The 25169-nt window shown below is 60.0% G+C and overlaps 1 protein-coding gene across 3 annotated transcripts in view; it reads left to right on the top strand.

Moving 5' to 3' along the window:
• Positions 1 to 1566: 1566 nt before the first annotated feature.
• The window catches only part of BRF1 (BRF1 RNA polymerase III transcription initiation factor subunit), a 61547-nt gene continuing 37944 nt past the window's right edge, over positions 1567 to 25169 (top strand). Inside the window, exons 1-3 of one of the 3 annotated variants that reach the window (XM_045452190.1) lie at positions 1567 to 2087; positions 8893 to 8973; positions 23762 to 23935. In XM_045452190.1, the coding sequence (XP_045308146.1) occupies positions 1904 to 2087; positions 8893 to 8973; positions 23762 to 23935 (439 nt within the window). In that variant the 5' untranslated portion in view covers positions 1567 to 1903. The remainder of the gene's footprint in view (positions 2088 to 8892; positions 8974 to 23761; positions 23936 to 25169) is intronic. The other 2 variants (XM_045452188.1, XM_045452189.1) reach the window with 2 other exon arrangements.

The raw sequence follows: 25169 nt of genomic DNA, 5'->3' as shown, positions 1-25169 counted from the left end.
GAGAGAAAGAGAAAGAGAATTAGTGGGGGAGAGGCAGAGAGGGAGAGAAGGAGAATCTCAGGCAGGTTCTACTGACATTTGTAGCCTGATGCGGGGCTCAAATCCGCCAACAGTGAGATCATGACCAGAGCTGAAATCAAGAGTCAGAGGCTTACCTGACTGAGCCACCTGCCCATTCCAGAGGCCCCTAAATTTCTGTGTACCGTTGGGTTTGTTTGTGGACTGCTGGTTTTATTCCACTTGTCCATTTGTCTGCCCCTGTACAAATATCACGTGGTTTTATTGCCTGTAATTCGACGTAATATTTTTATGTACAGGAGGGCAATTTTCCCCTCCTTCAGTTTTTTTCTTTTTATTTAAAAAGGTGTTTCATTTTGAAGGAGGGTACACACAAGCAAGGTAGGGCAGAGACGAAGAATGGCTCTGCCTCAGGACAGAGCCCGATGCTGGGCTTGAACTCACAAACTATGAGATCATGACCTGAGCTAAAAACCAGGCACTTAACCAACTGAGCCACCCAGGCGCTGCTTCCCTTTGCCTTGCAGAGTTTGACTATATTTGTGAACGCACTCTTCCGGATGGCTTTGGGATCAGCTTATCAAGCAAGTTATTTGAAAATCTCGTTGACATTTTGATTGGGATTTAAATGGACTTTACAGATTGCCTGCGGAACGGTTTGTGTGTTTACTTGGTCGCCTCCAAGTGGGAACAGGGCGTTGTCTGATGGTCTGAGCTCGGGCTGCGTCCTACAGACAAACTTGGCAGTTTAAACACTGGCGCCCCGCATGTTTCTTCTCAGGCTATTCTCAGGGGAGCCGGGGGGTCGCGGTGACTGCATATATTTGCAGATATTTGCGGGTCGGGGGACACAGAAGCCTGCGACGGGTAACACACTTTCCACAAGCAGCTGTCAGGCAGCGGGGACTTCTGGGGGCACACACAGCACGGGACAGGGGGCGCATGGGGGCGTCCGGGCACCGTCAGGCGGAAGCCGGGGAGCCGGGGCGAATCGCGAGGCGGGCCTGCCTGTGCAGGGGAAGAAGCGGGCGCCCGGGCCCGGCGTCTCCACCCCCGACCCACGCCGCCAGGCGAGCCAGCACCGCCGCACACACCTGTCCGGGCACCGCCCACCGCTCCGCGTTGGGTCCCAGGGGGCGCTCCCAACCAAAGCTCCGCCCATCGCTCTGACTCCGCCCACCGCCCCCTTCCCAGGCGGCTCTCCCCACCAAAGCCTCGCCCACCGGCCTGGACCCGCCCACCGCTCCCGGAGACTTCTTTGGTGTCGCTCACCACCAAAGCCCCGCCCACCACCTGCGGCCCCGCCCACAGCTCCGAGTCCGGTCCTAGGGGGCACTCACCACTCAAAGTTCCGCCCATCGCTCCCCGTCCCGTCCCAGGGGGCGGGCCCCCAAAGCCCCGCCCACCACTCAGGGCTCCTACCGTAGCTCTGGGTTCCGGTCCTGGGGGCATTCACCACTCAAAGCCCCGCCGATCGCCTTGGTCCCGCCCACCGCTCCCGGTCCCATTCCCGGAGGCTCTCGGCACCAAAGCCCCGCCCGCAGCCCCTGGCCCCGCCCACTGCTGACGCTCGCGCGCCGCCTGGGAGGCCTGCTGGTTAGTGGTTCTGAGGCCCGGTAGCGGCGTCCGGGTCCGCAGGTTGCGGGTTCGAGTCCTCGAGGCCCCGCCGCAGCCCCGGTGTCCGTCCCCGACGCGCGGGAGAGACCGTTGCGGGCGGCGCGACCGCGGCGTTCGCGGCGAATCTGCCGCTGCGAATCGGAGGGCTTGGCGGCGGCGGCGGCGGCCTCGCGAGAGTCGGGCGGGCCGACGCGCGGGCGGGCGGACCGGGGCCGGGGCCGGGGCCTGGGCCGGGAGCGGGCGACGAGCCCGCGCGAGAGCCGCCGGCATGACGGGCCGCGTGTGCCGCGGCTGCGGCGGCACGGACATCGAGCTTGACGCGGCGCGCGGCGACGCCGTGTGCACCGGCTGCGGCTCGGTGCTCGAGGACAACATCATCGTGTCCGAGGTGCAGTTCGTGGAGAACAGCGGCGGCGGCTCGTCGGCCGTGGGCCAGTTCGTGTCTCTGGACGGTGGGTCCGCGCCGGGTCCGGGGGACGCGGGAGGGGGCCGGGGGACGCGGGGGGCGCGGGGGGGGGCGCCGGGGATGGTGCCAGAGGACACCGGGGGACGCGGGGGGCGCGCCAGGGGACAGCGGGGGGGGGGGCGCGGGTAGCCGGTGGGGTCCGGAGGACCGCCCCCTGTGAACTATGTGCCCGCAGTTTTTTTAAATAACGGAATTTAAAAGGGAGGAACACGATGACCGTGTCCGGTCCTGTCTCTCTAAGTGTGTGGTAACGCTGGCTTCATCTGGGTCCAGCGCTGTGACTGTCACCGCAGCTAGGTTCAGGGGTAAAGAAAAGTTGCACAGCTCCAAATGTCGCCCGCAGGCTCTCCCAGCCTCCCTGTCCCCGGCCCTGCCGCTAGTGGATGTGCTCTTGGTCCCCCACCTTTGGGGACTGGCATCTTCCCCCAGCCTGGTGCCTGTGACTTCACCCAGGGTGTCGGGCTGAGGTCGGAGGACGGTGGTCACTTTGGGGTGGCGAGGAGCGGAGCTGCTGGAAACAGCGTGTGGCCCTTTCTGCGAACCTGTTTTCATTTCTCTGGGGCTGATGCCTCTGGTACAGAGCGAGCTGTGCTAAGGACTATCTTTTAAAATTCAGCGTTTGATTGTTCACTGCTGGGATGTAGTAATACGGGTTTTTGTCGTTGGCCTGCTTCCTGTGACTTTGCTAAACTTAGCTGTGAGTTCTGGGAGTTCTCGGCATCTCTTGGCATTTTGTATTCAGACCGTCCTGTTGTTTGTAAACAGGGGCTGTTTATTTCTTCCTTTTGTTTCTCTTTCTTGCCTTATAGCCGGACTCAGGGAAGGGCTCAGCGTCCCCCACTCAGTGTTGACGTTTAGCTGCAGGCTTGGGTAGATGTCTCTTAGTAAAGTTGGGGAGGCCCTCTCTCTGCTCCTGGTTTTTTGAGAGTTTTCATCACGAGTGGCTGTTGGAATTCGTCCAGTGCTTTTCTCTCATCACCTCACATCCTCGCGGTTTTCTTCTGAATCAGCGTGGCCGTGGCCGCGCTTCGAGTGCCGCACCTGCCTTGCTGGGGCAGACTTACCTAGCTCGGCTATGCTGAGGGGTTAGGTCTGCTGATACTTTGTTGAGAGTCTGGACGTGGAATGTGGAATGTCGGTGCATAGATTTCCTGCAGTGTCTCATCTTCTGGAACGGGTTGGAGAATGTCCCCTTCTCTTACGTTCTTCAGAAGAGACCGTGTAGAACCGGGAAACCGTTCTTCCGGGAACGTTTGGTGGAATTCACCAGTGTAGCCCTCTGGGCCTAAAAGGCTTTTTGTTTTTGTTTTTCCCTCAGAAGGTTTTTAACGTCAGATGCAGTATCTTTAATCGTTGTAGGTTGTAGTCATGTTTTAGGTTAAGTCTTTCCCCGTGGGTGAGCGTGTGGTTCCGAGGACTCGGTCCCCCCTCGATCAAAGTTGTTCAGTTGATGCGTTCAGAGCAGGCGGCACCAGTCCCTCCTCATCCTTCTGATGTCTGCGGGGTCTCTAGTGATGTCCCTGATTTCTTCTCTTTCTCCCTTTGTCTCCCCCACCGGAAGTGTATCGCTTTAATTGAGCTTTGCAAAGAAGTGGCTTTGGGCCTCGCTGACTCCTGTGTCCTGCTCTCTCCCATCACCTCTGGTGCAGTGCGCACGTCTTTGTGTTCTGGGGCAACTTCCGGGGCTGCCGGGGTGCGGGCTCCCCAGCACTGCTGTCGTTTTGTCCCACGTTGTCAGGCGGTGCCTCCCGTCACTGGAAAGAGAGGAACGGGACGGTAGTCAGAACACATGGTGGCAGGAGCTGACCCTTAGGGTTCTCCACGGGGAGGCCCTGTGCTGATGCGGGCACCCGCGCGCCTGATGACGGCGCCGGCCCTCCCTGCAGACGGGGAACAGGCTGCGGAGGCGGTGGACGCCCCGCCGGTCCTGGACGTGAGAGATGTGCTCTCACCCGTGTGCGGCGAAGTTGGTGGCACAGCCTGGTGAGCACGGGCTCAGAGCCGGTGCTGTCGGAAGGCATGCCGTAAAGGGGGTGCAAAGGTACTTCCCCAGGCCAGGGCTGGCTCTGTCCTGTGGGTCTGTTCCCTGGCAGGAGCCCGTCCAGGAGAGGGGAGGGGCGTCGGTAGCCCCTCTGCCGCCTGGCCCCCTCCCTTCCCCCTCAGGGCAGTGGTGGCTGGGCCGTGGCCTGGGGTTACTCCCTGAGCGAGTGCCCGCTGGATCTTCTCCGGTCTTCCTGCACTCCCCCCTCGCCCTGAGAGCTGACCTGGCCCTCTGAGCTGCCCTCACTGGGTCCCATGGTCAACTTTCCTGAGCATCCATTCTCAGTGTTTGAGCGTGGACAGTTAGGGGTGTACTACCTGGGACTGTGTGAAGTAGATACCGGGGCCGTGTGGCCGGAGGCCCTGCCACTGTGGGCTCCTGGCCGTCCAGGGGTCTTTCCCAGTGGGCGCCCATTGTGCGCCGGGCCTGGACTCGAGAGCTCCAGTCACCCTGATTCCCTGGATCCCAGACCAGCAAAGCGTGAGGCCAGCGTCCGGGGGTGGCAGCGTGAGCGGTGCTAGGGACGTCCGGGCCGAGTCCTTCAGCTGCCGGGCACAGGCGACAGGGAGGCGACCGGCTGGCAGAAGGTGTGGGCACCTGGGGACTGCGGGCCGTTCAGTGTGGCCAGAGTGGCTGGGGTCTTAGCGAGGCCCTGAGGAAGGGTCCTGCCACTCTCCCGGGAGGGGCTCGCCTCCAGCGTGTCCGGGACCGCGGGGGCAGAGCGGGGCTTCCCAGCAGGGCACGAAGGATCGACTCTGAGTGTCCTGTGCCGCGTGTCCACCCGAGGGCCTCCAAGCCCCAGCTCCTTCCCTGGGGCGCCCTCGGCTCCCGCCAGCCTCCCCCTGGGGTTGTCAGAGCCCTCCAGAGGGCTCCGCACCAGGCAACCCGTGGCTGCTGCTTCCTTGGGGCCCCTCCCAGGGAGGCGGGGGGGGGGGGGTGGGGAGTGGGGGGGCCTTCCCACAGCTTCCATAACCACAGCTTCTCCTGGCTGCAGACCGCGTCTTTCAAGCAGGGTGTTTGTAAGTGCTAGTGTCACCGTTCAGGGTCGTGATGCACTTCGCACACATTTGGGGTGGATGAACCCCCAGTTGTGTTTGCACCCCTGGCCCTGGATGGGGAGGGCCGCCTGCCCTAAGGGGGGGGGACCTGCACCCACCTGCCTAGTGCGCCCTGCCCATACGTGGCTCTCCCGGGACGGCCCACCGGTGTCCTGGGCCGCTGAGCGCCGGGTGCTGTCCTGGCCGAGCTCTGGTCCCAGAGGCGGAAGGTCCTGCATCTGCTCTGTCCTGTGGCCCCTCAAAGCCCCGTGGAGCTCCTGGCCAAAGTGCCGCTTCGCAGGAAACGCTGGCCGGGCTGTCCTAGAGGCCCATGGAGAGAGAGGACTCTTCTTGTTAAGATGTCGTTTGCACCCTTTTTCGTTCTCTACGCTCCGTGCTGCGTGGTTTCCCTACGGAGCAAGCTGTTTGGGAGCCGCGCCGGCTTGAGCGCAGTCTCGGCTGTGGCCTGCGCCCAGCTGTTTATCCCTCCCTGGATCTGTGTCCAGGCTGCATCCCGGGACCCGGGACTCCCTGCGGTCCTGTCGAGGGCCTGCTGGCGGCCCCAGAGGAGCATGTGTCCATGTGGGGGCTCCGGCCGCTCCCAGGGCCTCTCTTGAGAAGAAGTTAGATAGACACCCCTCCCTTAAAATTAAGTTAATAGAAAGCGATGGAAGTTTTTGCTTACGAGTGTTGATGGGGCTTGTGGGTGAGACGGGGGACAGACAGATCTGTACGAGCGTCTCTCTGGGGTGCTGAGGCGTCTCGGTCGTGCCGGGGCCCCGCCTCATCCCTGCCTTTCTCTCCCTGGTGTTACTGGCTCGGTCCCTGACGCCCAGCCTGGGGGGCTCATGGTGCGCCCGTCTCCAGGGTCGGACCGCGGTGCCCTCCTGCTCCCGCTGCCACAGGCGGCATCAGGCGCCCCACCGCTGTCCACGAGGGGGCGGTCTTGGCCTGGCCGTACCTTCCACCAGCTGATTCCAGCGTGGATTTTTGCCACAGGAGCTTGTTAGAGAAAAGGTCCGAGGTGGGACAAGTAGACGGAATAGTGTCACGTTGTGCAGGCTGAGACCGGCGTATGTCAGCAGTGGTGACCGGAGGTAACACTCCGGCTGGTTTCAAACTTCGGGGGAGCCTTAGGCTCATGGTTTTAGGGGGGCGAGGTTTGCTAAATACGCACTTTTTGTACGACCCACGGGCGCATTCGAGACTCTGTCTCTCATAACCAGACCCCAGTGGGTGGTGTTTGCTGAGTACGAGAATCAGTTTGCCTCAGTGTGGCAAGCAGGCTTGGACACCCCCATCCCGCCCTGCTGCAGAGAAGTGGGTCTGCGGAGGGGACCGGATCCCCATGTCTCCCGGAAGCACACAACGAGGAGCATGGCCAGTGTGCGTGCGAGGGTGCACCAGTGTATGTGTGCGTCCGTGTGAGCAGGAGTCAGGAGACCGGCCCCAGAGGTGCCCTGGCCCCGGGCAGGGGGACTGGGTCCTCAGGGAGAGGCAGGGAAGGGTGGCACAGACATGGAAGTGCAGTGAGGGGGCGGGGGGTCCCGGACGGTGCAGGGGAGAGTAATGGAGGAGGGGGAGGAGGGGGCACGTGGGCGGGTGACCTCTGGTGGCTTTGCGAGATCTCCGCTCGACCGGAACGAAGCCCCCGCTCTTCGTAGGCACAGCCTCCCTCAGTGACCCGCCCCGGCCGCCTTCTGTCTGTGTCTAAGCAGGGGGTGTTGGCTCCCAGGGTCCTTGTTCCCAGAAGGTGGGGCTTTACAGCATTTCATCACCCTTTTCCTCATGCAGTAGCCCCATCATTTATTGAAAGCATACATCCATCTTAATTAAAACAGCATGGCGATGTTTCTGTTTTTCTAAAATAGAAGTTGGGGGTGCCGGAAACAGGGGCCACGATGTGGGTGTCCTGGTCAGGTGCTGTGAGTGACTGGGTCTTCCCCCGTGGTTCTTGTACGTTAAAGGTTGCACAGGTGAAGATCCTAGAGTTGTAAAAAGCACCACCACCAAAACGGGAAGGGAGCAGACGCGGGGCCCTGACCTTGGTCCAGGGAGCCTGTGATGGGCTCTGGAGCCGCGAGGCGGCGCACGGCCGATTTGGGAAGCCCTTTGCGGCTGGTGCAGGTGGATGAAGCCCCTCTGGACCCTGCAGCTCTCCAGCCCCCAGCATGCCCTGCTTGAGCCTCCCCAGCCCTGTGAGGACACCCAGCCGGTCCCTCTCCCTTCCCCATCCTCTGCGACCAGCCTCTCAAGGACGTGAAGTCTGTGGCCGTCTGTCAGGGCGGCCGTAGGAACCAACGGTCCCAGTGACAGCAAAACTGTCTGCAGGTGGTGAGCGACCCCGTCCTGGGCCCCGCTCTCCTGGGGAAGGTCCCCACCTGCCCTGCCCCCCAACCCCTCTGCTCCGCCGCTGTGCTGGGGAGTGCGGGTGCCCGGCCCCCTGACAGCTGGCTCCCAGCTCCGCGCTCCGGCCAGCCCGCCCGCCCGTGGCCCAGCAGCTGCTCAACAGAGCCCACTCGTTGCTCTTCTCAAAGCTTTCTTGGCCAATCTTACTCCTTCTCACTGCTGGCTAAACTTTGGAACCACTTTGCTGAGATCCTTAAGGAATCTCGCTCGTGTTGCTTCGGGCCCCGGTCGCCGTCACAGGTGTGCCGGAGGTCACGCTTCCTCTGCTCTGCCTGTGTGGTGCCTGCCCGCGGGCGACCCGAGGTCCCTGCTGGCCCCAGGAGGCGGGGGGGGGGGGGCACATGCTTCCCTGGGGACCTGCTCCCAGACTTCAGGGATCTGGGTGCCCAGGTCCCTGCCACTTCTGAGTTTCCCTGTCGCTTCCACCTGTGTCTCAGTCCCTCCAGCACCCCCTGTGTCATGTGGCTGAGCGTGGGAGACGTCCCCTAGCTGCAGAGGCCTCTAATCCTTTGGTGTCACACGCGTTGGCCTGTAGCATGGGCAGCATTTCCCTGCTTGTTCGTGGCTTCCTGAGCACTCCCTCTGTGGCTGCGGCAGCGGGGTTTCTAGGTCTAGCACACAATCCAGACCTCTGCCTGGCTGTCGTCACGGGGTGACAGGGCAGAAGTCCCAGCCCCAGTGTCTGCAGAGCAGAGAGTGCGGGACTTCCTGGGACATCTGAGCCTCGCTGGGAGATGCAGGGCAGGGTGCCCGCAGGCCCGGCTACGGCCACCTTCGGGGTGGGCTCTCTAGGCTGCCGTTCTGGGGGTGGGCAGCACACAGGTGGCCAGAGGTGTGAGTGCCTCCCGTAGACCAGGTGGCTCAGAGGCTCTGGGCCGCATAGGGCGTGGCCTGGGACGTGGCCCGTACCCTCCGGAAGCCCACAGTCCTGTGGGGAGATGGACGCACTAGCCAGTGGTCACTGTGCAGGTGTAGCTCCTGTGAACGGGCTGGCCCAGAGCGCGCAGAGGGCCGAGGGGAGAGCTGTAGTTCGGAGGTGAGCTGTGCTCTCTCTGGCCACCATGTGGCAGTGGTCTGGAACGTGCTTAGAGAGTGCCGGTGGCCGTGGTCCACCTGCCGCGGCTCCAGGTCGAGGCCGCCACCCCGTTGGCACGGCAGAGGGAGAGGCCCCGATCGTGGCTGCCTCGCACTGTGAATGCTGGTCCCGCTGGCTCCTGGCTCCAGAGACGCCCCATGCAGGGAAGGTCTGTCGGTGTGGATCTTTTTTGCCAGGTTTTGACTAATCAGGCTGGTTGTTTTTCTAGGTGCCGGCAAAACCCCAACCCTGGGCGGCGGCTTCCACGTGAACCTGGGGAAGGAGTCGAGAGCACAGACCCTGCAGAACGGTATTTCCTGTGGCGGGGGCTCTGGAGGAGGGCAGCTGTCGGGGGTGGATGGAGGTGGGGTGGAGGGCAAGAGCGGGTGGCCTGCGGTGGCCCCTGGCTAGCACCTTCAGCACCGTGCTGAATAGAAGGGCCTTTTTCCTGATTCCAGGGGAAAGCATCCAGTCTCGCAGCGCTGAGGATGCTTTGAGCTGTGGTCAGCTCAGGCAGGGACACATTCTGCCAGCACTTCTCAGACATGTGCTTGAGGACACTCTCGGGAGCGATCGTGTGTCCCCTTGCTCTGTGGTCTTAAAGGCATACCTCAGAGACACTTCAGGGTCCGCTCCAGACCGCCACAATACAGTGAACATCACAACTTTTTGTAACGGGTTTCCCAGCACACGTAGAAATTACATCTGCACAATATTCTAGTCTCGGTCTCAAGTATGCACTAGCGTTAGGTCTAAAAAGTCAGTGTTTATATCTCAATTTAAAAATACTCTGTTGCTAAAAAAGTGCTAACCGTCATCTGAGCTCTCAGTCAGTCATCATTTTGCTGGTGGAGGGCCTGCCTCGATGGTACTGGCTGCTGACAGGTAGGCGGTGGGTGGAGGCTGGGGAGGCCGTGGGGACTTCAGAAAACAAGGCGACAATGAAGTCTGCCGCAGGGATGGACTCTCGGTCGTGAGCAACTTCTCTGTAGCCTGCGGTGGTCTCTGAGAGCGTTTGGCCCACAGTAGAACTTCTTTGAGAATGGGAGCCCGGCCTCTCAAACCCTGCAGCCGCGATATCCGCAAGTTGATGTGATCGTCTGCGTCCTCTGTTGTCGTGTCAACGATCTTCACGTCATCTCCGCCAGCAATGGATTCCATGTCAAGAGTCCACGTTCTTTGCTCGCCCATCAGAAGCAACGCCTCATCCTTTCTAGTTCGATCATGAGATTGTAGCGTCTCCAGGCCTCCTTTCCAGTTCTGGTTGTCTTGCTGTGTCCACCACGTCTGCAGTGACTTCCTCCTCTGGAGTTTGGAACCCCTCACGGTCACTCACGAGGGCCGGAATCAACTTCCTCCAGACCCCTGTTGGTGTTCTGAGCCCTTTCCATGAGCCGCATGAGCCATTAATGTTCTGGGTTTTCTAAATGTTTACTTAGAGAGAGTGAGTGGGGGAGGAGCAGAGAGACAGGGGGACAGAGGATCTGAAGCGGGCTCTGCGCTGACAGCAGTGAGTCCAACGTGGGGCTCAAACTCATGAACCACGAGATCATGACCTTGGCCGAAATCAGGCGCTCAACCAACTGAGCCACCCAGGTGCCCCAAACCATGAATGTTTTTAATAGCATCCAGAGTGGTGAATACTTTCCAGAAGGTTTTCAGTGTACTTTCCCCAGATCTGTCAAGAGGAATCACCGTCTATGGCAGTTACAGCCTTCCAACATGCATTTCTTTTTTTTTTTTTAATTTTTTTTAACGTTTATTTATTTTTGAGAGAGAGAGAGAGATACAATGTGCAAGCAGGGGAGGGGCAGAGAGAGAGGGAGACACAGAATCCGAGGCAGGCTCCAGGCTCCGAGCTGTCGGCACAGAGCCCGACGCGGGGCTCGAACCCATGGACTGCGAGATCATGACCTGAGCCGAAGTCGGACACTTAACGGACTGAGCCACCCACGCCTTGACATGCATTTCTTAAGCAACAAGACTCGAAAGTCAAAGCGCCTCCTCGATCCACGGGCTGCGGGACGGATGCTGTGCTATCAGCGATGGACGCAACCTTGCTCTCTTTGTCCGTCTCCATCAGAGCTCTTGGGCGCCCGGGGGCTTTGTCCACGGGCAGTAACTTTTTGGAAGAAATCTTTCTTTTTCTGAGCAGCAGGTCTCCACAGCGGGCTTCAGATATTCAGTAAACCGCGTTGTGAACAGATGTGCTGCCGTCCGGGCTTCGTGTGCCGTCGATAGGGCGCGGGCAGAACACAGGGTAACTTCAAGGGCCCCAGGGTTTCCAGGACGCTATGCGAACCCTGGCCTCCGCTTCAAGTCCGCGGCTGCCTTGACCCCAGCAGGACGGTCAGCCTGTCCTCTGAAGCCCTGAAGCCAGGCGTTGACCTTGCTTCCGAGCTGTGGAAGTCCTCGATGGCGTCTGCTCCCTAGAGAAGGCTGTTTCGTCTACACTGACGGTCTGTTGCTTAGCGGGGCCACTTCGTTCACGATCCTCGCTCGGGCTCCGGACAACTTGCCGCACTTCTGCATCGTCAGCGCTCGCGGCCTCACCTCGCGCTTGTGTGTTAGGACACGGCTTCTTTGCTTAAGCCTCCCGAACCCGCCTCTGCCAACCTCAGACTTTCCGCTGCAGCTTTCTCCCCTCTCGGCCGTCAGAGAATGGGAGAGTCCGGGCCCTGCTCCGGATCAGGCTCCGGCTTTAGGGATCACCGTTGCGGCTGGTTTGAGCTTCTACGTAGACCACTCAAACTTTCTCCGCCTCGGCAGTGAGGCTGCCTCCCTTTCTTATCACACGTGTGCTCACTGGAGGGGAACTTTTAATTTCCTTCAAGAACGTTCCCGCTGCGCTCGCAGCTCGGCTCGCGGTTGGACGCAAGAGGCCAAGCTTTCGGCCCGTCTCGGCTTCCGACGTGCCCTCCTCACTCAGCGGCCTCATTTCTAGCTTTGACGGTGAGAGACACACGACACGTTTACCTGCACACTTAGAGGCCACCGTAGGGTTAGTAGTTGGCCTGATGTCAGTACTGTTGTGTCTCAGGGGCCAGGGAAGCCCCGGCAGAGGGAGGGAGGGAGACGGGAGAGCGGCCGGTGGGGGGAGTGTCGGTGCGCACACGACGTTTATCAAGGCCACCGTCTTACACGGGTGGGGTTCATGGAGGCCCGAAACAGTTACAACGGTAACATTGGAGATCGCCGGCCACAGATCACCGTAACAGATAAAACAACCATGAAAAAGTTTGAAGTATCGGGAGAATCACCAAAATGTGACACAGAGACACAAAGTGAGCAGATGCTGCTGGAGACACGGCACAGTCTTGCCGGGGGCCTTCTGTTCCTAAACACCGCGTCTGCGAAGTGCCAACAAGGCGTGCCCGTGCCCGTGCCGGGAGGGCAGGCTGCGCGGCGTGGGGTGTCCCAGCTGCAGCCCGCCGTCTGCTGCGCCGCATCACACTCAAGGACCCATCTCCCCTGTGGGTGGGTGTGGCCAGCATCACACGTGCCACCGTCACCATCGCCGGCCGCGGCGCCCGACCGCCAGGAGGGCAGTTCGTGGGCTTGGAATGATTGCGTAACGGGATGCTTTTACATTTCTTTCGTGCTTTTTTCTCTATGCCATGGGTTTATTATTAGCATAGTTAGTTTTTATTAGAGATCATACCGTGCGTAGGACCTGTCCCCTGACACGGTCGGTGGCCACTTGTCCTGTGGTCGGGACAGCACCAGGGGCTCCTTTCACAAGGGAGGGTCAGGCCACCACCTGGTGCTGGCCCAGCTCCGCCCCTTCACTGTGGCTGGTGCCGTCCCGTGCTGGTGTTCTGTGTGCCGACTTCAAGGTGGACCCGAGTGAAGGGAGGCCGTCACACGGTCTTGTGCTTGCAGCAAAATCGGAAACTAACAGGACAGAAATAATCCATCTTATTGAAGATAGTTAGCCTTGGTTAAGTAAGAAATCAAAACAACTTGCAGAACCCTCAGAGCGGGGCCACAGCGAGGTCTGAGGCCAAGGCATTTGGGGGAGCGCTGGGCGGCCCCAGGGGCCGGGCCTTTCCTCGGGGCTCTTGCCTGCGGAAAGCAGCCTGCGCCGGGCGCCTGCAGGAGGGCCCGCCGACCCTCCGCCCACCTGGGCAGGTGTCCCCTCCCGCCACCGTCGGCATCCGGTCTTTGCTCGGGCGGGGGCTCTGGGGGACAGGGAGGCCGGCGGGCCCAGCCCCCGGTTCTGCTGCTTTTGCTTGGCGCTTGGGGCCTGGCCGTGAGGCTGCGCTGGGTTGACCTCCTGTCCTCGGAGATCTTTCTTTGCTCTCGGCCCTGGTGAGTTTAGGGCAATTTTATTTCCTCCTGTCCTTTTCCGTAGCTCCTGGGGGAGGCGGAAAGGGCAGACCCCAGCAGGCTTTCCGGGCGTTGTCTGAGAGGTGCGGCCGGTACGCTTCTTTTTTTTTTTTTTTTTTTTTTTTTTTCAACGTTTATTTATTTTTGGGACAGAGAGAGACAGAGCATGAACGGGGGAGGGGCAGAGAGAGAGAGAGACACAGAATCGGAAACAGGCTCCAGGCTCTGAGCCATCAGCCCAGAGCCCGACGCGGGGCTCGAACTCACGGACCGCGAGATCGTGACCTGGCTGAAGTCGGACGCTTAACCGACTGCGCCACCCAGGCGCCCCATGCCGGTACGCTTCTGATGTGCTGGGGCTGCCCCCGCCTCGCGCTTCGTGGTCCGTATTTCACTTTCGAAATTCCCGTTATCGCTGCCTGCTGCTTCCCGCGTAGCTTCTCCGTCTGCTCCTTCTCGTGTCCCTCACCTCCCCTGGCCCTGGTTTGGAAGTGCTGTGCTGACCCCTCCGTCCTGGTGCCCTGGGGCGTGTGCGACCGTCCCCCACCCAGCCGTGGGTCTGGGTGCAGTCTGGGCGTGTGGCTTCAGCCCCCACGGTGGTTGCCGATCCGTTTGCCCTGATGAGAAAACAGGAAAATTGGAAAATGGGCTGAGACGGCTCCCAGCAGCGCCCTGCTCGTTCTTTACGCTCACGTAGTTTGCCGGCTCCTGGCGCCCCTCCTGTGTGGCCCTTGTGCCCACACCTTTCCAGGGTCCGTCTCTGGTTTTGTTGGGAACGCTACCAGGTTGTGCTTAGCAGGTTAGCCACCTCCTCTGGGCTGTGTTGGGGGGCTGAGCAGGACGCAGGGATGTGATGTCACCAGCATGGGAAGGTTGCTGCCAGTCTGAGTTTTGATCTCTCTCGTCATCTCTCCTAACCGGCCCCTTGGGGGTTTTCCCTCCGTCTCTGGACTTCGGAGGCACCACCGGGCTGGAGCGTTCTTCGTTGACTTGAGAGCCCTTTTACTTGGGAGCCGTTTCTATTCTATTCTTTTTGTGTCTGTTTTTCTTGGTGTAACATATGCATAGTCAGGTGCATAAAACATACTGACCTTAGGTGAACTGCTTTGTAAACTTACACAGATCAGGTGTGCCTCACGGATCAAGGTAGAACATGCTTCTTTTTAAAAGAAAAGTTTTCGGGGCGCCTGGGTGGCGCAGTCGGTTAAGCGTCCGACTTCAGCCAGGTCACGATCTCGCGGTCCGTGAGTTCGCGCCCCGCGTCAGGCTCTGGGTTGATGGCTCAGAGCCTGGAGCCTGTTTCCGATTCTGTGTCTCCCTCTCTCTCTGACCCTCCCCTGTTCATGCTCTGTCTCTCTCTGTCCCCAAAATAAATAAACGTTGAAAAAAAAATTTTTAAAGAAAAGTTTTTTTTTTTTTTTTTTTAATGTTTATTTTTGAGAGAGAGAGAAGGAGCATGAGCAGGGGAGGGGCAGAGAGAGAGAGAGAGAGACAGAATCAGAAACAGGCTCCAGGCTCCCGAGCTGTCGGCACAGAGCCTAACACGGGGCTCGAACCCACAAGTTGTGAGATCACGACCTGAGCCGAAATCAAGAGTCGGACACTCAACAAGCTGAGCCGCCCGAGCGCCCTGAACATACTTGAACCCCAGAAAGCTCCTTGCTGTCCGTTGGATTTATGTGTTTTTCTGCTGCAGATGATTGGGATCCTGGAAAACGCCCTTTCTTGTGCACATCGGTACTTTGTTTTGGGCCGTTGGGACTTCACTGTGTGAATACAGCACAGTTTGTTCACCCACTTTTCCTGTCGGTGGGTGTTTGGGGCTTCCTTTCTGGCTGCTGTACGTGAGCTGCCGGGCACCTCCTTGCACTCCGTCCTCTGGTCGACGCCCCTTGGGGGTGTGCTTGTGAGTGGGGCTTCTGGGGCCGCAGGCATGCGCTCACGTTCGGTAGATGCGCCGGAGGCTTTCCAGCACGGTTGTGCCGCGTCACCCTCCCGGCTGCAACCACGCGGGAGCACAGGGGCCGTGTCCGCACTCGGTGTCGGTGCTTTTGCTGACTCCGGTCTTTCTGCTGGGTGTGTGCTTTCGTTTGCTTTGCCTGGTGAGTGGCTGCGTGGAACACCTTCGTGTGTGCTTTTTGGCCATTCAGAGATCCTTCTTTTGTGAGGTTTTTTTAAAAAATCTGAGTTATCATTTTCTTACTGCTTTGTAGATGTTTTGATACATTCTGCATTTGAGCCCTTGGTTGGAGGTGCACATTCTGAATCCCTTTCCCAGCTGGTGACTTGTCTTTTCACTTAAGTCTCAACATTTTTTCTGGATGAGTAGAAATTTCTTAATTTTAATGAAGTCCCAACATGTTGCCTTTTTTACGGTTGGGGGTTTTGTGACTGAAGACATTCTTGTCTACCCCGAGATCTGCAGACACTCTCTTGTGTTTTCACCTAGAACCTTTGTTGTTTTGTATTTCGCAGGTAGGTTTGGGATTTCCCTCGGATGAATTTTGTATCTATGGTGTGAGGTAGGGGTTGAGGCTTACATTTTTCAATGTGGACGTATAATTGTCCCATTCGCCAAGAAGACCGTCCTTTCTGAAACCAGGACGCTGAACCGGTCCATTCGTCACAAGTCAAGTGACTGTGTAGGGATAAGTCCATTCCACACTCCTGTGCTGGTGCCACACTGTCTTGACCGCCGTGGTGTCCTTGTGGAAGTCCCACAGTGTAGCTTTGCGGCACTGCCCCTCTTCAGGGTGGTCTCGGCCCTTCTAGCTCCTTTGCGTGGCAGAGTAAATGTTAGAATCGGCTTGTCGGTTTCCACAGGAAAACTTGCCCAGACTGTGGTTGGGATTACCTGGGCGCTGTAGATCAGTTACTCATGAAATCTGGTCATGCATGGCTGCTTCTTGGTTAACAGTCACGTGATGTGTGATAGTCATTTGCTACCTCTCTCTTCCCCATCTGTACGCCATCATTTGTTTCCAGGGCTTTGTTACCCATTATTGCCGTGTGGCCGCTCTCCCTGGGGTGATGTTGGGCAGAGTGGTGACCGTGCATGTTCCTGTCTGTCTCCTGACCTTGGTGTGATGGTGACCACCAGCTTGTTGTCAGGAAGAATCACGTTAGCATTTTGTCACATGCTCCTTTGCCTTTGTTGCAATGATTATATGCGTTTTCTATTTGTTTTGTTGACGTGATGAAGTACACTGAGTTTGTGAGGTTAAACGCACCTTGCCCCTCTGGCCAAGACCCTGCAGGGTCGCGCTGCATTGTTCCTTGCTCTCTGCAAGGGCTCCTGTGTGACCTACCAGTGTCTTCTTAAGCATGTGGGAATGGGAAGTCCTCTGGGCCTTGACCTTTCTTTGTGAGAGGTTTTAATTATGCTTAAAGATTAAAGATGCATCTTCTTGATTGGGACTACTTTTCCTAGGGTTTTAGTGGGACCAATTATCTTCCTGCTCTCTCTTGTCGGTTTTGGTAAGATGTCCTCGACTTGTCTTCGAGTAACTCAGACTGTCCTGAGACTCATTTGCCACACCCTCCCCCTGTGCCCCTGGGTCTCCTGATTTGGGAGGACGGCCTGTCTTCATTCGTGGCCTCGGTCATCTGGGCTTTCTCCCTTTTTTCTTAACTGCATTCATCTCTCCAGAGCCTCGGTGTGGGGTCATCTGTCCTGTTTGTGTGTCTCTTGCTTGATCGGAGCCTTCTCTCCATTGTCTCCTCCCTTTTACATCTTCTGTTCAGTCCCTTGTTCCTTTTTAGTTTTTTAACTTGGGAGCTGTGGCCACTGTTTCAGGCTTTTCTTTTTCTTTTTTGATATTTGTAATTACAGCTGTTCATTGCTGCAAGCTTTGCTCCATCTGGAACCCGCAAATTTAGAGACTGCTATTTCTCCTTTCTGTTCTTTTTTTTTTTTTTTTTTTTTTTTTAGTTTTTTTAAATGTTTATTGGTTTTTTTTGCAAGAGGCAGAGAGCAGGAGTGGGGGAGGCGGGGAGAAAGGGGGACAGAGGATCCGAAGCAGGCTCTGCACTGACAGCAGCGAGCTTGATGTGGGGCTTGAACTCACAAAATCTGAGATCATGACCTGAGCCAAAGGCAGATGCTTAACTGACTGAGCCACCCAGACATCCCATGAGGTTTATTTCTTTTTATTTTTAGAGAGAGAGAGAGAGAGAGAGCACAAGTACATGCAGGGGAGGGGCAGAGAGAGAGAGGCTGAGAGAGAATTCCAAAGCAGGCTCCACACTGTCAGCCCAGAGCCTGACGCGGGGCTCGAACTCACGAACTGTGAGATCATGACCTGAGCAGAAATCAAGAGTCAGATGCTTAGCTGACTGAGCCACCCAGGCGCCCCCTCTGGGTTTTTTTTGTTTTTTTGTTTTTTGTTTTTTTAATTCTTTTTAAATGACCTCTGGTCTCCCAGCAGAGTTGCAGAGACAGCCCCGAGTGTGCCCCCATGGCTGCCCTAATTCGGACATCTTGCTTGGCCTGGCTATGGGGCTGGCCCTTGTCCCTGGTCTCCTCCTGTGTGTGACCATTTCTCCCAGCTAGACGCACCTGGAGAGTGCTGGCCTGTTGTAGAAGCCGCCGGGGTTGGAGCTGGCTGTGGGTTTGGGGTGACTCTGCCAAGGCGGCCCCCCTGTCCTTGCCCCACGCCAGGTGTACCTGGCCTCCCGTGACCGGGCGCTGGCCATCTGGGCCCCGAGGCTGCCACGTTCCTCCCTCTCCCGTCCTGTGCTCCGTAGAGATCAGTCCCGAGGGCCACGCAGCGCCTGGCAGGGCTGCAGGGAGATAACGTCCCGCTGCCCCCGCAACACTTGCTGTCCGCTGGCCTCCTGCACCACCCGCTGGGCCCCTCCCTCAGCTCTGTGCCTGCCGGACTGCTGTCCTTCTTGTGGGGTCCGTTGTCCTCGTGCCGCGTCCTTGTTCTTCCTGATGATCCCTCCCGCAGGAGCCCACCCCCTGTCTGGAGGCAGAGGCCTCGCGAGCCAGCTGCGAGCCCCCTCCCCACCCCGGACCCCGCCGGCGGCCACTCTTCCTCCACGCCCGAGCTCACTGTCGAGGTCTTTATCTGTGTCCACACGGCTCCCAGTTAATTTTGAGTTTGAAAAAAGTTTAGCGATTGTGCTTTTAATTTTCCAGGGCTGTGTCTTTCTTTTAATTTTTTAACTCTTGTAGACAGCGTGTGCGCGTGCACGCGTGTGCGTGGGGAAGGGGCAGAGGGAGGGAGGGAGGGAGAGAGAATCCCAAGCAGGCTCTGTGCGGTCAGTGCTGAGCCTGACGAGGGGCTCGATCCCACAGCTCTGGGATCATGACCTGAGCCGAAATCAAGCGTCAGATGCTCAACTCTCTGTGCTCCACTGGGAGGACCGAGATCTTTGTAATATTGGAGGAGGCCGTGGGCTTTACAGGCCTCCTTCCGTTACCAGTCGGCTTGTGGAACTTGGGGTTTCTTCTCCCTTTTGTTGCCGTTTTCCACAGAGGTCAGTGACCGTTAGGGTCCGCTCTCGCTCACACACGCAAGTCTGAGGCGGAGCCCTTCGCCTCTGTGGCCGCGCAGGCCTCTGGCAGCCCCCGGCAGCCCGGATCCAGTCACAGGAGTCGGTGTGACCCCCGTCCCCGCAGCACCGGCCTGACCTTGGGGCCCGGCTGGCGTCGTGGAGGTCCTCCTGGCCTTGGGGGTTGGGAGGTGGAGGCACCCTGTGGATGGAAGGTGTGCAGATTCTTGAGCCGTTCGGAGTCAGACCCTTCCTCCCGCACGTTCTCCGGGGCGCTGGGCCCCGGCCCTGCCCTGTGTTCGTGTTCCTGCCCTCCTGACCCTTGGCGTGGGCCGGGGAGGATGCCGTCCCGCCCCCGGCTTGAATGGAAACGCGGGCCTCGCCTCACAAAATGCCAAAATTTTGAAGGCACCTGTGTGCTAGTGTGTTTCCTTTTTTAAAAAATTTTTATTTGGGGAGAGGGCGGAGAGAGAGAGAGAGAGGCAGAGAAGGTGAGAGAGAGAATCCCGACAAGCGGCTTGATCCCATGGCCCTGGGACCATGACCTGAGCCGAAGTCCGACGCTCACCTGACCGAGCCCCCCGGGCGCCCCAGGTGTGTTTACTTTTAGCATTCGTTTATTGGGAGGAAGCCTAAAGGGAAGAAGCTGTGGTTCGTTGATCAGGAATCGGTTGTACACAAGTTCATGCTTACCAGCATCTTTGTGTCTTTGTGCTTGTGTCCCTGCGTCATGTGACTTCTCAGTCTGCCGTGGTGCTGGCTGACCTCGCATGAATTAAAAACTCATTGTGGGGGGGGGGGGTGAGTGGGGAGTGACTGCTAATGAGGACAGGGTTTCTTTTGGGATGATGAATTGTGAATATGCCACAACCGTCGAATCATACTTCCGGTGAGAAGATATTACGGTGTGTGAATTATGTGCAATGAAGCTGCGATAACATAACGTATCACAGTAGTTCTGTGTCCCCAAGCCGGCAGGGAGTCCCCTCCTGCCCGCTCTGCTCTGAGAGCACACCCTCCCACCCCCCCCCCCGCCAAGCCCCACAGAGCCGGCAGGTGGGGCCCCTGCTGCTCTGTGTTGTCCCAGCGGCTCTGCTCGCCTCCGGGCTTGCTGGGCTGAGTGCGAGCCTGCCGATCGGGGGTGGCGCTAGGCCCTGCTGCCCTTCTGTCCAGTCAGGGCCGTGGCCCTGGGGACAGTGGCCCTGATCCCGTGTCGGTTCAGCCGGAATGGAGGGCTCCAGGCAGGGCGGGGGTGTGTCACCGGGAGGGCGTGCCGACCGTCGGGTCCCCCTGCTGCCAGATCACATGCCGGATGCCGGCTCCTCGGGGCGCCGGCTCCCCGGGTGCCTGCCTGTGGCTGGCGGTCGTCGTCAGCAGCATGCCTAGGGTGGGCGGGCCGGACCGTGAGCCACACAGCCCTCGCCTTCCCCTTGCCAGACAGGGGCCGGGGGGGGCGGGGGCGGTCAGCACTTCGCTGTTCGTGGGTGAAGCACAGGTCCCTGGCTTCTCTCCTTGGCCCAGCTCAGGGTGGCCTTTGCCAGAAGAGTGGGTCTGGGGAGCCAGCAGGTGTTAGGTGGAGTGGGGAGTCTGCGTGGCGGCCAGGGTGGGTGGACAGCCCGCCACACTGCAGCTCTTGCTGCGTCCCTGCCACAGGCTCCGGCCACACGGCCCGCGGTGACTTCTCCTGTGCCGGCACGGCACGTCTGCGTCCTCTCCCGCTGCTGCTGTAGCTCGTGGGATGTGCTCGTCCAGGAAGAGGGGTGTGTGTGGGCTGTGTCCCAGACTGGTCGCCGTCCCGGCCGTCCTGTCACCTGGCAGCCCCCCGCCTCCCCGGATCTGCCTGCTGCTGCTCCCGCCCTTGCACGATGGCACACGGCAGGCCGGGGCAGCGGCTCTTGGTGGACAGGCTGGCGGGGAGGCCAGCTGGCCCTGCTGGGGAGGCCGGGCAGGCACGAGCCAGCCTCCTGGCCGTCGGAGCAGGAGGCCAGTCCGGGGAACTCAGCTGTGGGACGGGTGTTCCCGTGGGGGCCCACGGCCGGCGGGCAGTCTCGTCTGTCCCTGTCAGGAGGCCGTGTCTGTGCGGAGCGTGTCACAGGGAGCAGCCCCAGGCTGGCCAGCCCACAAGCCCTTTGCTGCCACCCTGAGCTCAGGGGCCTCGGGAGGAGCAACTGCTCAGGCTGCAGACCCTTGCTCCCCAAGCGCAGAGCGGTGACAGTCCTAGGGACCTTGGGAGAGAGGTGACAGTCCTAGGGACACTGAGAGAGTGGTGACAGTCCTAGAGACACTGGGAGAGAGGTGACAGTCCTAGGGACCCGGGAGTGCGGTGACAGTCCTAGGACCCTGGGAGAGCGGTGACAGTCCTAGGGACCCGGAGAGCGGTGACAGTCCTAGGGACACTGGGAGAGAGGTGACAGTCCTAGGGACCCTGGGAGAGCGGTGACAGTCCTAGGGACCTTGGGAGAGCAGTGACAGTCCTAGGGACCCAGGAGAGAGGTGACAGTCCTAGGGACCCTGGGAGAGCGGTGACAGTCCTAGGGACACTGGGAGAGAGGTGACAGTCCTAGGGACACTGGGAGAGAGGTGACAGTCCTAGGGACCCGGGAGTGCAGTGACAGTCCTAGGACCCTGGGAGAGCGGTGACAGTCCTAGGGACCCGGAGAGCGGTGACAGTCCTAGGGACACTGGGAGAGCGGTGACAGTCCTAGGGACCCTGGGAGAGCGGTGACAGTCCTAGGGACCTTGGGAGAGCAGTGACAGTCCTAGGGACCCGGGAGAGCGGTGACAGTCCTAGGGACCTTGGGAGAGCAGTGACAGTCCTAGGGACCCAGGAGAGAGGTGACAGTCCTAGGGACACTGGGAGAGCGGTGACAGTCCTAGGGACACTGGGAGAGTGGTGACAGTCCTAGGGACACTGGGAGAGAGGTGACAGTCCTAGGGACCCGGGAGTGCGGTGACAGTCCTAGGACCCTGGGAGAGCGGTGACAGTCTTAGGGATCCGGGAGTGCGGTGACAGTCCTAGGGACCCTGGGAGAGCGGTGACAGTCCTAGGGACCCGGGAGAGCGGTGACAGTCCTAGGGACCCTGGGAGAGCGGTGACAGTCCTAGGGACACTGGGAGAGAGGTGACAGTCCTAGGGACCTGGGAGAGAGGTGACAGTCCTAGGGACCCTGGGAGAGCGGTGACAGTCCTAGGGACCTTGGGAGAGCAGTGACAGTCCTAGGGACCCAGGAGAGAGGTGACAGTCCTAGGGACACTGGGAGAGCAGTGACAGTCCTAGGGACCCTGGGAGAGAGGTGACAGTCCTAGGGACCCGGGAGTGCGGTGACAGTCCTAGGACCCTGGGAGAGCAGTGACAGTCCTAGGGACCCGGGAGAGCGGTGACAGTCCTAGGGACCCGGGAGAGCGGTGACAGTCCTAGGGACACTGGGAGAGCGGTGACAGTCCTAGGACCCTGGGAGAGAGGTGACAGTCCTAGGGACCCGGGAGTGCGGTGACAGTCCTAGGACCCTGGGAGAGCGGTAGCGGTGACAGTCCTAGGGATCCGGGAGTGCGGTGACAGTCCTAGGGACCCGGGAGAGCGGTGACAGTCCTAGGGACCCGGGAGAGCGGTGACAGTCCTAGGGACACTGGGAGAGAGGTGACAGTCCTAGGGACCCTGGGAGAGCGGTGACAGTCCTAGGGACCCAGGAGAGAGGTGACAGTCCTAGGGACCCTGGGAGAGCGGTGACAGTCCTAGGGACACTGGGAGAGCGGTGACAGTCCTAGGGACACTGGGAGAGAGGTGACAGTCCTAGGGACCCGGGAGTGCGGTGACAGTCCTAGGACCCTGGGAGAGCGGTGACAGTCCTAGGGACCTGGAGAGCGGTGACAGTCCTAGGGACACTGGGAGAGAGGTGACAGTCCTAGGGACCCGGGAGTGCGGTGACAGTCCTAGGACCCTGGGAGAGCGGTGACAGTCCTAGGGACCTGGAGAGCGGTGACAGTCCTAGGGACACTGGGAGAGAGGTGACAGTCCTAGGGACCCTGGGAGAGCAGTGACAGTCCTAGGGACCTTGGGAGAGCAGTGACAGTCCTAGGGACCCAGGAGAGAGGTGACAGTCCTAGGGACACTGGGAGAGAGGTGACAGTCCTAGGGACACTGGGAGAGAGGTGACAGTCCTAGGGACCCGGGAGTGCAGTGACAGTCGTAGGGACCCTGGGAGAGCGGTGACAGTCCTAGGGACCCAGGAGAGAGGTGACAGTCCCAGGGACCCAGGAGTGCGGTGACAGTCCTAGGGACCCAGGAGAGTGGTGACAGTCCTAGGGACACTGGGAGAGAGGTGACAGTCCTAGGGACACTGGGAGAGAGGTGACAGTCCTAGGGACCTGGGAGAGAGGTGACAGTCCTAGGGACCCTGGGAGAGCGGTGACAGTCCTAGGGACCTTGGGAGAGCGGTGACAGTCCTAGGGACACTGGGAGAGAGGTGACAGTCCTAGGGACCTGGGAGAGAGGTGACAGTCCTAGGGACCCTGGGAGAGCGGTGACAGTCCTAGGGACCTTGGGAGAGCAGTGACAGTCCTAGGGACCCAGGAGAGAGGTGACAGTCCTAGGGACACTGGGAGAGAGGTGACAGTCCTAGGGACCCGGGAGTGCGGTGACAGTCCTAGGACCCTGGGAGAGCGGTGACAGTCCTAGGGACCCGGGAGAGCGGTGACAGTCCTAGGGACCTGGGAGAGAGGTGACAGTCCTAGGGACCCGGGAGAGAGGTGGACAGTCCTAGGGACCCTGGGAGAGCGGTGACAGTCCTAGGGACCTTGGGAGAGCAGTGACAGTCCTAGGGACCTTGGGAGAGTGGTGACAGTCCTAGGGACCCAGGAGAGAGGTGGACAGTCCTAGGGACCCTGGGAGAGCGGTGACAGTCCTAGGGACCTTGGGAGAGCAGTGACAGTCCTAGGGACCCAGGAGAGAGGTGACAGTCCTAGGGACACTGGGAGAGCGGTGACAGTCCTAGGGACACTGGGAGAGTGGTGACAGTCCTAGGGACACTGGGAGAGAGGTGACAGTCCTGGGGACCTTGGGAGAGCGGTGACAGTCCTAGGGACCCTGGGAGAGCGGTGACAGTCCTAGGGACCCGGGAGAGCGGTGACAGTCCTAGGGACCCTGGGGACTTCACACCCGCGCCCACATGTAAAGCTTGGAACCCGCACAAAGTGCACTTGAAAACGTGGAAGGGAAAGGGCCGGTCTGTCCTAACCTTGGGAATCGTGGTAACGTCTCTGTTGTATCCTAGGGAGGCGTCAGATCCATCACCTGGGGAACCAGCTGCAGCTGAACCAGCACTGCCTGGACACAGCCTTCAACTTCTTCAAGATGGCCGTGAGCAAGCACCTGACCCGCGGCCGGAAAATGGCCCACGTGATCGCGGCCTGCCTCTACCTGGTGTGCCGGACGGAAGGCACCCCGCGTATCCTTTGGTTTGGGGGCCTCTCGGAGGAACCCCGTCTCGGCGCTCTCTGGGTTGGCCTCCCTCCGTTGGGCTCAGCAGTTGCAGTATCCTGGCGTATTTCGTGGAGGCGCCCTAGTGGGTGAGCGCAGGCCTTCCTGGATCGAGATAGCCTTCCGCCACTTGGGAGGGGAGGCGCCCGGCCCGTTGGCCCCCGGGGAGGACAGGGTGCACTCCGCCGTCAGGCCAGTGATCCGCCGCCTCGGGGAGGACGCGGCGTGTTCTGTTACTGCACTGAGACCGACCCTGCGGACGCTCCCGCGTGCCCAGAACTCAGTGCGTCGCGCCCCCTGGAAAGCCCTCCCGGGGCCGCTCGCCCCCACCCTGGCTGTCCGCCCTCCCTGCCTGCCTGTGTGTCTTTTCCACCATCACTCGGCTCCCTTGGCCCGTCCTGCGTGGGACCCCTGCTCCTGGTCCCGTGTCCTTGTTTCGAGATAGCACGTCCCCCAGCGGCTTCCTGCAGGTGGTCTCCCTTCTGCCTGTCCTCTCGGGGACAGCCCGGCGGGCTGCGGGTTGCACACCGGTCTCTGGAATGTGGACGGGGGTGCCCACCGCGCTCGGGCGCCCTGACCCTTGGCCCCGTGCGTGAGGCCGGTGTGCGGTCCCCTGGAGGGCTTAGCACCTCCTCATTGTTCTCTCTGAGCTGCGGGCCCGGAGCCCCTGCCGCTCGCGATTCCTTCCTTGGCGTCACCCTCGTTCCTGGGGTGGCCCACCACCTGCTTTCCGGCCTTCTCTTCCTTCGTTCCTGCTCACTTACTTTCTGCTTTCCTCACGGGCTCCTCTCGTGGCATGTGTGTCCCCAGTGGATTCCTGTCCGTCACAGCTGCCCTCACGGGCGGGGGGCCCCAGCCACGGCTCCTGTGAAGTAAGCATGGGCTGCTGGAAGGGTCGTGGCGTGCGTGGCTGGGCCTGTTGGCCGCCGTTCCGATCGGGCAACCCTCAGCACCGGAGGCTTTCACTGAAACGTCCTAAGGTTTTGGAAGGTTCTCACTCCAGCATCCCACGTCGAAAGCACACGCATGCTCTGAGCGGGCACGGGTCTCGGGTTCCCAGCACAGCGCCCCGGCAGAAGATGGTGTAGGCGCCTCGCCTGCGTCCTACCCTGGCCCCCGCGCACCGAGCAGCGAGAGGCCCGGCCAGCCTAGCACTGAGGAGGGCGGCACAGGGGAGGCGCGTGGCGCTCCAGTCGGGCTGG

Source organism: Leopardus geoffroyi, chromosome B3 (genome assembly GCF_018350155.1).
Source record: "Leopardus geoffroyi isolate Oge1 chromosome B3, O.geoffroyi_Oge1_pat1.0, whole genome shotgun sequence".
Classification (NCBI taxonomy): Eukaryota; Metazoa; Chordata; class Mammalia; order Carnivora; family Felidae; genus Leopardus; species Leopardus geoffroyi.
This window is presented reverse-complemented; position numbering and strand designations above follow the sequence as displayed.